Genomic DNA, 13,098 nt, shown 5'->3' with positions numbered 1-13,098 from the left:
AACCATAAAGCTGGATCTTAATGACAGCACTCAAAGAAGATTGTACAGATATGAAATACAGGGAATCCTTCTCCAGAAGAACTAAGAATCTGTGTCTTAAAAATTAAGCATGCAGAGTTCTTGTTTTTGCCATTTTCAATTAACAGATTCTACAGGTAACTGTGACTCTTGAACCTTTTGATCCTCACACTTTCTAAGGATAGCTATGTGGCTATTAGAGGGCATAGGAAAAAGTCTGAATTCTGTCTGAAAACTTTCCCTAGCTAGCCCAAACAAACAATGCAGTTAGATGTCCTTAAAGGAAAAGGAGTAGTCTTCAAGAACAAGTTTGCCACAACCTCCAGAATTCCTTTTTGTAGGTTCAGAGGCACAGATAAGGAAGAACTGTTCAACTGATGCTGAGAGTTTGTCAGCCCAAAACATTCTTTATCTCAGGGAAAATAAGCTCCAAGCTTCCTGTTATCTATAAGATAACATCTGAGGCTTCTCGGGCCTGTCAAAGCAGGTGATTAAAAAACATGGCACCTATTAAGCAAGACATTTTCAGAGCTGAAAAATCCTCATACAATTCCTTTGCTGTTTATTTCAACAAACTAAATACTGCAGCAAAGTGAGGTTTTGCAAAATAGCAGTGCGGTATTCTAGTAGTGCCCTAAGTTACATAGTGCAGGCGATCTTGAACTCTTCCTAGAATTTTCCACCCTCTGCACAACCCCCTCCCACCCTTTTTCCCTTTCAAGGAGGTCCTGTGTTGAAAGGATCTAGGCAAATAATGCACATTTATTGTAAGATACAATATATCTTATCAACTTGTTCATCTTATCCTGTGGCAACAGTCAACTATGTTCATTTGATTCAGTTTGGTTTGAAAGCAGGCAGAAAGCACCTCCTTTCTTTGCTTAGGACATGAGGGGAATGCTTGTCTTGATCAGCAAATCCCAGAAGCTGATGCAGTCAGGGCTTTACTCCCAATACGAAGATGCCTTGAGAAATTTCAAACAACAAGGAAACTATGAATAGGCCTCCACTCTGCAGTGTGCTCTGAGCCCATACGAGTAAAATAAAACAGCTAGCAGGAAGACTGCCAGTCCAGCAACAGGACTGGGGGAACTGCAATGTTTGGGGCATCCTAACTTCCTGATCTGCCCTTTGGAGAAGCATCTCATGGCTGGACTGCTGAAAAAGCAAAGGATTTTAACGTAAAAAAAGCCCTATAAAGCCAATTAACCTCCTTTGAAATGGACATCACAACATGATGCACAGCATGAGTTCTAGAAACACAGGGATTGCTGAAACTTCTCCTGTCACGGGGGAAGGGAAATGTTACTATTGTTTTTCCTAATGTATGGAGAAGTCTCTGTTATCATAAACCCCCCAGTTAAGACCACCTCTCCTCCAAAACAGTGCTGCTTGCCCTGTTCAGAAAGGTAGATGGGAAAAGGGTGTTTTTTGTGTTTAGGTTTGTTTTCGTTTTGGGGGTGAAGTTTGGACTCGGACTAAACCTCAAGAGCAGAGCTCAGCACGAACACTAGAGGCAGGAGGCCCCAGGGAAAGCAGGAGACCGGAGCTCCCGGCAGGGGGAAGCATCGAACAGCAGAAAAGCTGCTGGGGGGGGGGGGGGGAAGGCGGGGGGGCTCCCCAGAAGCAGGGAGACTCAGGCAGCCTGCGCAGGCAGGAAGCCCCAGCAGCACCCTGCTGCTCAAGCACTACCAACATACTGCGACAGATATAGTCAACTCTCCCTCTCTCCATTTTGAGGAGCCTTGCTATCCACTGTTTTGATTTATTCTTCTTCCCTGCTAATATTCCCAATGAATGCTAAGTAAAATACTCACATGTCATCTGGCTTTTCTTACTTTAGTATTAATTTTTCCTCTTTAATGTTACTTACCCAGAAAGTAAAATCATTCTGATTTATGCCATAAGTTCTCAGCTCATCCAAGGACAAGACAGTTCCAAATAACCTTCTTTTTGCAAACTTTTCTAAACTTATTACGCTTGTAAAAAAAGTCTTTTTTCAAATTAGTATCTACAGGTGACATAAAGGAAATATTCTTCATTTCACTTTTTATTCTTAAGAAAGACCCAAGAGCCACTCCCAAAATACTTAGTTTGTAATTAATTCAGTGTTAAGAAAAGCATCTCTATTTGTTAGATATCCCTCTGATGCTTGTTCTCCAGTAAAATGCAAGAAAATACAGTCAAAAATTTGAAATAAACCTATTACCCATCTTAAAGAGACCATCTCCTTTCCAGTTTTAATTCTTATTCCTCTTTACTTTGCCATATAAGTACAACTAATCTTATATGTTAAGTTCACAACACATGTGATTGTAAAACTCACCATTGCAGGCATATTAAATAGAGATGATTAGAATTGCTGCTCCACTAGCTCAAGGAAAAAGGGGTAGTGGGAGAACTCCTCAGAACAGCACCCGCTGCCAGTACTGCTAACCACTGCAGGTAGGAGTGGGAATGACACAGTATGGAAGAAAGAACAAATGCCTTTGCTTCTCCTGACACCTTCTTACTGCCCATGTAATCATTTGGATGACTATTTGTACTCTCCCAGAGACCAGAATCCCAGCTGCAACCCAAAATTTTCTGCCACTTGTTTTGCAAACGAGTATCCTGAGAAATTCTCTATTTTACCAGTTTAAAGATAAGTTCCTTGGACAAGGATAGAAGAGTAAACAGAAGTAGAAAGAAATGAAGTTTCTTCTGCAAGATTATACAGCACGTAGATAGCAGAGCTGGAATTGGAACACAGGTCTCCTTGACACTTCCTTCCCCAACCACCTCTTCTTTACCCTCAGGCTTCCGAGTCCCCCAAGTACCTAGAATGCATCATTTCACCATGCACAAGAATAAAGCCAGATGTAGAGTGGGGCTTTCTTCCCTAGTTAAATTGTAAGAATTCTAATACTTTTAAAAGAAAGTACTTAATTGCTTCAGAATACAAATAACAACATACCTCAAAACTAAGGAGGATCAGAAAAGATAGGCACTTTCAACTTGCATTAACATGAGACACTGAAATTTTACTACTGTATCTCAAGGATTGTTCTAATTTTTAATGAACTTTCTTCTCCCCTTAGCACAGCTCTCCCTGCACCTCTCATATAAAGACCAAAGAAAAAATTTTGCAAGTGCCATGTTTTGAATATCTGGCCTCCATATCAAGGTTTTCTGAATCACACCCATCAACAAGATCACCTCATTCTGAACTTGTTACTTTTTCCCCAATGCCAATCCAGATGACTTAGTGGCCCCAACTGCTTTGTCAAAAGTACCTAGACACCTCAGCTACATTGCTCACTGAATTGCTTTAGGCATAGCAGCCCAAACATGAAATGTATATTATAGTTTTGCATTTTTATGGAAAAATGCCTGCCCTAAGAACTCAATAGCTCATTGTATATTACATTAAAAAAGTATATTTTAAAATGGAAATCTGGCCTTTTTCTGAGATTTTTTTTATCACCACACTGAATTCTGAGAAGCTTAAAGACTCCAAAGATTTGAGAAAAGGAAGTAAGAGTGGAAAAGCAAGTAAGAAAACAATCTCTATTCAGCAAGTTCTTGAAATGTGTGTAAACAAATTTAGTACTCAGTTTACTCAGCAAAATATGAGAGCACATTAAAAGCGTTCTTGGGTAATAAAAGAACAGATTAAGAAAGAACAAACATACACATTTCTTCAATTGCCCACAATTCAGTACCATGTAACTCTTTACTCCTTGTTCTCACACAGCACAGACCTGTGGATAGGAGGCAGCAATCTAAACCCGGACTTCCTGCTTGAGCAAGCCATGGTGTCCCTTAGCATCTCAGCTCCCGCGCGCAAGATGGCAAGAAGAGCGTAATGCAGGCTGCCATCAGGATAAACACAGTACCTACTGCAGCATGCTTCTACATGAGAAAATATGAATCCTAAATATGCAAGATAGGTGCTTTTAGAAATAAAGCAGCCAAGTATGTTAGCAAATGGACAACATGGATCACAGCCACTGACAGCTTGATGTGCATCCAAGCAGACAATTTCTAATACACTAAGCCACTTAGTGTATAGTTAAAATTAGCAGTTCAGCTAAAATTGTTAAAAAGGAAACATTCCTCCAAATATTATTGGGTTATCAAAAAGCAAAGACCAGAAAGGGAGCTGCAATCAATATAAATTTTTTAAATTACCTCCACCATTAAGCTTTCACAATCTCCACTCCTATTTTGCATCACTTGTTCGAAAGGACAGGGTGGCTATCATGATTTCTAATCAGAAACAGGCAGTTCTGGCTCAGAGTAGATGTTTTTGTTTTATGTCTATAAATAGTTTCACTCTTTAAATATATATATATATCTCCATCTATATATTAAAATGAATACAATACTTAGAAACTTAATTATCAAAGTACATAACTCTCAACTAACATTCACACTGGAGCAGCAATGTGTCTGTGATTATAGTACGGCAAACAACTGCTCCACAAAATTTTTGAGGCTACTAATACTAACAAAGCTAAGAAATCTAGAATAGGTTGGGAATTTTTGTTTAGAAATTCTTTTCCTCATGGAGAGGGCACCTTCAAAGTACAGTAACCTAAGCAGCATATGGCATATACATTTTCATCTAAATCTTTAAAGAAGCCCATTATTTCCTTAGGTTTAAGGAAAGAACCCTGCTTTATTTCACCACACCAGCCATAAATTATTCATTAATTCTGTATGCTAACTCTGTAACTGAGCCCAGATGTTTCTGTTGGAGAGGCATTCCATAAGAAAAGTTAAATATAGCAAGCTGTGTGGAGAGAGCAGAGCTGTCTCTCCACCACAACATGCTCAAATATTAACTCAAGAGAAAATAACAAAAGCATTTGAAAAATATTCTGAATATGCAAGTCTGTTTGTGAAATACCACAACATGTGGCCTCTCTGATCAGAAGATATCATGTAGAAGAGTCCTGCCCCCCCCCCCCACCACCCATATTTCACTTGGGTGCAAATGAAGTTACTAATCCTTTCTCTAAAAAAGGTGCTGTCACTTTCACTTGCCAGAGTAAACAGAAAATTTACAAGCAGAGGAATACTCATTGCCACACATCATTTACAAATATAAATCAAGGCTTACCTTTTCAATTACAACAAACACTTCCAAGCCTGCTACCAATGGCAATAACCATGTTCATGAAGAACTGGAAGCATCATTGACACAGGAACTTATTGGTGTGAATTTTAAATCCATTTCAGTGCTTCAGAAGAACTTCAACCATTTTATACTAGTCAAGATGGTTAATGCTTGAGTTGATAATCCAACACTAAGAACACAGTCTTAAACAGAACAGAAGCTACAACCTTCAGCCACCCATTCAGACACTGTTATGGATTCTGGTACTCTTCAGCAACTGTCTTAACAGAGTTTGGAAATGCCTATTTTAAATCAGAAACTATTTCTAATCATTTCATAGTTAGAGGGAAAAATGAAAGACACAGGGTTGAAGAGTGCAGAACCACATTCTGGTTTGGAGACTGTCTTCTCAGGCATGCAATACTCCTTCAGCTGCAAGCAACATGGAGATACATTATCGTAAAAGAGATTTTGAGAGTCCATTTGCTCTGCTCCCCAGCAAGATCAATCTTATTTAAGCCACTCCTGACTGCCGTTTGCCTAATCTGTTTTTAAAAATTGCCAGCGATACAGATTCAAATAAGATGACATTGCAGAGGGAGGTTATTATGGAAACGTTGCTATAGACTGGTGTGGTAAGAAACTGCCTTGCTACCAGACTACCAGTTGCTACCATCCAACTTTGTTGCACTTGCATAATAGCAGTTGATCACCCTATATCCAGCTCCCCTTGCTCTTTAACTTCTGCCTATAGGAGACTTTGCAAAATAACTAACTGACTGTACTAGTAACAGAGGCAACTTCCGTTAGCTAGTAAATAGGCAAATAAACCTCAATGTATATGCCATTAGCCACACAAGGAAACTCTGCAGCCTGTTCCTAGAAACGTGACTACAGAGAAGACTGAAGTCGCAACTCTAGCACAGGAAGGCATATTAGCATTAGCTTTAATCTCGTCAGTGTCAATAACATTAGGAATAATGGAGTGTTAGCACAGGTCAGCAGTCTTAGGACATTAAATACCTTTTTTTTTTTCCCTCTAGTCCACTTTGCCAGAAATTTTATTTATTTCTGGTAGCTAATCAAAGCTAGCACAAAGAGCAGCTATCACAGCATGTCTACCATAGACAACAACATCTTAATTTTGCTGTATAGACAGACCTTGAGGACATCACACTTCTACTGTAGCGATCAGCTGGAAAGCAGCCAATGAAAAGACAACCATAACTTATTCAAAGTTAGCCACCCTGGCACTAACTTACAATTGAGTCCACCTATATGAAGTAATGTTTCCTCTCCAGCAGACAGTTATTCAAGGTGAAACTTAGATACTGGACCAGTTACTGCATGTGTGGGAGATGGAAGATGACAAAGGATCATAAGGCTCTCATAAAATAAAGGCCATATGTTGGAATAAAGGAAAGTTTTCTGCAAAATCTTTTTTTGGGGGGAGGAGGAGGGGGTGGGAGGGGATTGGGAATGCAGAGCAGGTATGAAGCACCAAGAGGAGTCAAACCAGAATAAAAACATTAGATGTCCCATTTTGAAAAAATACATTCTAATACATGGAGGGAACGTTATGGCACAGTGAGACGTTTTCAACTCATCTGCACCATATGAATTTCTACAGCACTCTGCTAAGCAAGATTTTTCTTGCAGAGCGAAACCAACACCTGGTGTATTTCTTGCTTTCTGCATAGTAACAGAAGCTTTAGGAAAATTTCAGTTCAGATAATTACATTTAGAAACTGAAATATCAAATCAGATGCACTTTACAAGCGAAGTCTTAGCAACAAATTATACAGAGCCAATTATAATTGTTCAGAATTACTGCTTTTAAGCTGTCCTTGTTTAAGCAAAAATCAGAGGCCTTCATGGAGCAGTCCGTGTACCTCAATTTATTCCTAATTATCTTCCTCCACAGATGTCATGTTTGAAAACAGGGATAAAACCTTAAGTCAACAGGTACTCTAACAAGAGGTTAGCAAGCAGCTCACCTTATAAAAGAGACTTATGGGAGCAGAAAGCCACACTGAAGACCTGCCTCTTATTTGGGCAGAAGAAAACATCACAAGAAAGTTCTGGGGTTTAATCTGTGCTGATTTCTATTACAATAATCCACAGCAGTTTAAACAACACAAGTCTAAAAAAGGTCTGAGATTCTCCCATTTTGGGAAGTTTTATCTGGCTCAATCACTTAATGTACACATACAAACTGATTATATTCCAGCAGAATTAGGACCAGATGGGTTTCTCCTGTAAACTGGATTTTTGTACCTTGCCTTGTTCTTTGTTCCTTTTTTTTGGTGCCAAAATAACAAACGTACCCAACATCTTAAAAAAATGAAGAAAAAAAAAAAAGGATGTTTACTTTGGTTGTGCTAAGCAGCCAGGTGCTATAACACTGCAATTTTCATCTGGAATCTGCAGTGCAGTGAGTTCCACCATGTTAACCATCACATCAGTCTTGTGCCCAGGGAGCTTGGGAAGCACAGAAAGTATCTTCTCTGCAAGATTGTCACCGTGATGACCAACTGCTCCTGGAAAAGATTTAAAAAGAAAATATCAGGTAGACAACGAGGAGGAAAAAAGGCACAAGGAATTGAGAGCAAAACAATAACCATATGTTTTGGGGAGAACGAGACTGGCAGTCATAACACCAAGATGACATTTATCTTTTCAAAGATATTTTGCTAGAAAAATTAAGCACTGGAATGTCTGAAGTTAAAACTATTGATATCATTCCAGAAGGATTCGTTTAAAAAGCATAATTTAGGCTTAGCCTTACAGCTGTTAGACATTCCCTGATTTTGTACTTTAAATATGCAAAATGCATAAGAAAGTTGTTAAAGAAAATTTACAGTAGCTATTTAAAAAACAGCAGGCGAAAAAAAACAACTTTATATTATATATATATATATATATATACACACACACCCTTTCATACATAGGTACACACACACACTACACTTTTCCATCTAAAATAGTAAAAATCTAAATGACTGTGCTTTAAAGGGCTGTATGCAAGTTGCATACATAGCTACCCAGATAGGCTGGCAGAATATTAAAGTTACTAGCAACATGCCGCCATCAAGGTCATCTCTGCTATGTGGCCTAAGGCAGCACAGGTAATCAAAACCAACATGAAATGACTAAAATAGTGTAAAATGTCAATTGACCATGTTCCATGAGAAATTCCAAATTTCAGCTGGCACTTTTTCTTCATTCCTCCTCATTTCAAATACACATGCTCTACCTCCACTGAACAACTCTAAAGATGGGCACTACAACCAACTTACAAATATTAAGACTGCAAGCAAAGCCCAAGCAGAAAAACATGACCCATACTACAGATGAAAATGTTGGAGAGGAGGGCCAAAAACCTCACTGTCTTTAAGTCAGGAACATGATCAAAGTATTCAAATGCTAGAAGTTTAGTTCCTGTCCAGCTATCACCACAGGGCCAGATACCATTATTGAGCTTGGTAGTGTTCTCCTGGCCCTACTTACAAGAAAAGGAGGCTTTTGGAGCCACTTTTGAAAGGCAGTAAAGACGTTTCAGGCTGTGGTCCCATTCCATAAACATCTGTCAACACAGACCCTATCTGTCCTCACTCTTGATCATTCCCAAAAGACAGAGCAGGTCTACTTCAACCAGTGAAATTAACCTCATACCCTTCATAAATGCAAAGGAAGCCCTTACATCAAGAACATTAGAGAGGTCAGATCGCTAACTATTCTTCATTAAATAGAAGGTTGTCTTGAGTAAGTTGACAGCAGCCAGGTGTCCAATGCCATAAAACCACCTCATGCTTAGCAACTATTTTGACTTGTTGCAAAAGTCAAAGAGAGAAGCAAGGATGAAAAAGGAGAGGAAAAGCAAGTTCAAACTCCTTGCTGGCAACGTCTTCTGTCCAGAGGAAGCAAGGAAAGCACATGTGTCTAGCATGTGGTGATACTGCAGTGTGGACACCTGGCTGCTCAGCTAGATTGAGATTACCAGTTTGTTTCACCAGAGATTCTAATAATCACAGAATGGCAGTAACTTTCTTTTCTACCATCCCCAGTCAGATTTAGACCACTGACTTACAGATGAAACGAACTAGGTTGTCTTTGTAGCTCCTTAAGCCATCTGCTCTCCAAAATCCCTACATTCTTCTTACTAGGTCAGTCACTTGTCAGCCACACTGCAGTTATCAACACTCGCAAAGTTACAGACTTGGAAAACAGATGTTAATCTTCTAAACTTCCACCCCCACATACTGGAAGCAATGCCTGTCTCTCCACACTTACTGCATGCAAGTGACATTTAGCTAGAAAAGACATTGAACTAAAACAGAAACACTTCAAATGCAAATAAATCCACGTTAATCATTAACATCCTTCCTTTCTCCTTTGACTGGGGGGGGGGGGGGGGGAAATCTTAGCCTGTTTGAGTTGCTTCCACAATCAGCCAATACCATCTCAGTCTTCACCATCACTGCTACTCCTTTGACACTCCCACTGGCCAGCAGGTGCTAATGGCTTTTGCACCATCTCTTCTGATCAATCAGAAAAGGTCTCCTTCAGCTTTTAAACTACTCTCACCCATGACCAACTATGTAAATCAATCAAGGCTAGCAGCAAAGTTAAGCCTTGTAGAACCTCAAGAGATGAGGACTGCAAGTAAAAGGCAGTCACTTTTTCAGCAAATTGATTTTGATAGGGTGTATAGAACTGTTTTCTAGACTCTCTTCTCATCATTTTGAGAATAGTAAACAATAGCTCAACAACTTCTCATGACCAGCACTGTTCAAGGCAGCTGACAACTTTAATGCTGTCAATGCATACACATATCAAGTGTTGAAGCAGCAAGAAGTTATCTGACTAATGCAAAAGAGTGGTCTTCATGCCAGGTTAGTATCCAGCCTTGAGGATACAGGGAATCTAAGGTATAAAGCTATTCTAATTTTACTTCATCTCCTCATTAGAGTTACAAACAAAAAGCACATGAGATTTGATACAGGTTGTAGCTGTCACAATTGTCAGACAGCTGAGTCTGCAACAGCAGCCAGAAACTCATTAACTACACTGCACTCCCCTCTCCTCTGTACACCCCCCCCCACCCCCTGCCAAAAAGGCATTTACGGCATGTACAAGAAAGTACTTTCCTAAGCCCCTTACAAGCCCTATACCACGCTACTTGGTCACCAGCTCTTAAATTCTCCTCCGGCTCTACTGTCTGGTAGAAAAACAACAAGAGATTTAAGGAGCAAATGCAGATTCTTTATGTTACAGAAGCAACATGAGAGCTTGTGCAATGGGAAGACTTTGAAGGCAGTCACTTAACATGAAGAGCTTGAATTAGAAAGCAGTGCTCCTACAAAGGCACTGCTCGTTATCCAACAACTATTGCAGCTAACTTCCATGGCTCGTGAGAAGCTAGTGGCTTCTCCTTCAGTCAAGCTTTGAATTCTATAAATTGGTAAGTAGCTTAACAGTAATGAAAATGAACCAAAACAGCAGGCAATGTACTTCTTGTTCATACTATCAACCCTTAACACCTGCTGTTTTAACTGCTCTGTGGAGGATTAGTGTAGGACTAGTGATCTTGGAAACATATGGGGACAAACCCATCTCAGTTTTCATCATGTTTCCGCACTGCACTCACCTAATACTTTTCTGAATAAGATCATCACTAGGAAGACTTTACATTAAAGGACTCTTTTGAAACTACTCCTATAATGCAACCTGCTTGGGCACTGCATCACCTTATTGAGAACAGGGTTTAAAATACCAGAGACTGGAGGGAGCAGAAATGTTTACACCTATTCCCCTGGAAGAAGCTGGATATTTGGAGCTCCAGTTCCAAAGCTTAGCAATGCTCTTCCATATTCTTTCCTCTAGAGTTTGCTTAAACTGACCTTGTAGAACGGTGCTGGAAAACAGCCTTTATACTCCCCGGAACCATTGTGCAGGCACTCAAGGCACACTAGAACATCTTGTCACCTTGCCAAAATATAGATCTATATACTCCTTTGTACAGACATCAAAGGAACAACAAAGCAGTCAGTTATCTGTCCCACTAGGCTGGCTATTGAAGCTGAGAGCAAAGTCCTATAGCATAGCCAAGCACAGCAGCATTACAATGCTGCCATAAAAATATAAGACAGTTTCCCCATCTCTCACAATCAGCAAGCTAGGACATGTGTAAAGAGTAGTAAATTTGGAGATAAGAAACACTTAAGCACCTGCTTAAGGCTCATGTAATTTCCAAGTCCCTTTCAGTCATGTAACCACTTGAAGTTTTCTTTAAATATGCAAAACCAATTCTGTTAGTTTGCTTATCTCTCTAAAGCTTCTGTAACAAATTTAACATCTGAAGCATTTAAGAACCTATAAAAATTGTGTGTCTGTCGCATAAAAATAGAATCTTTGCAAGCCACATTATAGCCAAGTCTGCACCCTGACCCACAATAGTGGTGTTTACACCACTTGAAAATGTTCAGCTTCTATCAATCCTTACACCTGATGTCTACAACCTCATGTAACCACAATAATTTAAACATCAGTTGGCTTCTGTGCCAAAAACACAGTTTTGTTCATAAATAGGGGACTACTGTACTTTATAGCCCTTAGAATTTATGTTTTCAAGGCCTCATGACATACCATTCAAGGAAGACAAACATTATTGTTTCATTTAAAAAGACAGTAGTGTCAGTCCATCAATGGCTTTAACTTTGAAGATTCTGCAGACATGAGAAAACTTGAATAAAGCAGACAAAATTAGAAACATGACAGAATATAAGGAGAAAAGTTATTACAGACAAGTACAAACTAATAGTTCTAAGCAAAAATACCCCCAAATGGATATTAATCAGAATCAGGCTTTACAAGACATAGGCCTTTGTTGGTTTTTACTCTTATCCTTCTCTATGAATAGGATACGTGGTAGGACAAAAAAGTCCTGTCCCTACCCTCTTGGCTGCTCCAAGGAACTAAAAGGGAAGTATCTACACTTCTTTGATAAGGCCCTGAACTGTGCTTTTCATATCTGTTAAAAGGCTGAAAACATTACAGCCTGTTTAAGAGTGTGATGAAAAGAAGATGCTTGGATGGTACTAAGGAAGATGATACAGAAAGTTAAACCTGAGTCCGCAATCTTGTACGGCTGTGGGCAAACGTTCCTGTGATTTTGACCAACACATGCCAAAATGCTAGGGGAAGATAAAAGTGCTACTGCTGAAGGCAGTGAAAGACCAATTCTAGACCAACTTCCATGACATTCATACAAGAACATCATTCAAAACTATGCATCACCTAGTAGTTACACAGGCACCACCCCCTCCCTGCTATTCATTCTTTTCCTTCTTTTGCTTGTTCGTTATAACGCATTTCAGTCAGCTGCATGCACCCAGTGGGCAGAGAACTCACTATTTTCTGTGCTTACAAGAGCCTATATCCCAGTTACTGCAAAGTACCCAGGGACTGCAAAGAGTTCAATTGTTTGAATGTTCTGAAAACAGTATCTGAAAGATATCAACAAGTTCACAGAGGAAAAAGAATCTGGGAAGCTGGAAAAAATGCTTTATAAGAGGTGTGAATGCTGGCAAGGTGGTGATTAAGAAACATATGAAAGGAGCATGGGGTTAGAATATGATATCACAGTCCAAATATTGAGTGGTGCAAATACTTGGGAAGAAAAATAAAAAGGAATTAAGGTATCAAAGTTAACTCAGATTTCAAACAGCATAATTTATTAGACCAGCACTCCAGCTGGGAGGATTTATTCTGCTTTTCAAAGCAAAGACAGTGGACTTCAAAACAACAAGTAAGCAAACAAAAGCAGTTTTAAACATACACAAAGTTGTGGGGCAGCATCAGTGACAAAATTTTAAACAATCGGATTTGAAGAACTAATCACAGACTGCTAATTCTGGGATGCATGCAGCGGATAAAAACACATTTCCCACTTTCTAGGGCAGTGGTCTATCCAT

General features: G+C 39.4%; 1 protein-coding gene across 1 annotated transcript in view; it reads right to left on the bottom strand.

Moving 5' to 3' along the window:
* Positions 1-13,098, bottom strand: part of SCFD2 (sec1 family domain containing 2) — a 221,082-nt gene that overhangs the window by 204,941 nt on the left and 3,043 nt on the right. Inside the window, exon 2 of the mRNA XM_067298058.1 lies at positions 7,494-7,662. Coding sequence (XP_067154159.1) covers positions 7,494-7,662 — 169 coding nt within the window. The remainder of the gene's footprint in view (positions 1-7,493; positions 7,663-13,098) is intronic.

The sequence above is a fragment of the Apteryx mantelli genome, chromosome 5, assembly GCF_036417845.1.
Source record: "Apteryx mantelli isolate bAptMan1 chromosome 5, bAptMan1.hap1, whole genome shotgun sequence".
Lineage (NCBI taxonomy): Eukaryota > Metazoa > Chordata > Aves > Apterygiformes > Apterygidae > Apteryx > Apteryx mantelli.
Note: the sequence above shows the minus strand (reverse complement) of the source record. Positions and strands in the feature narration are given on the sequence as shown.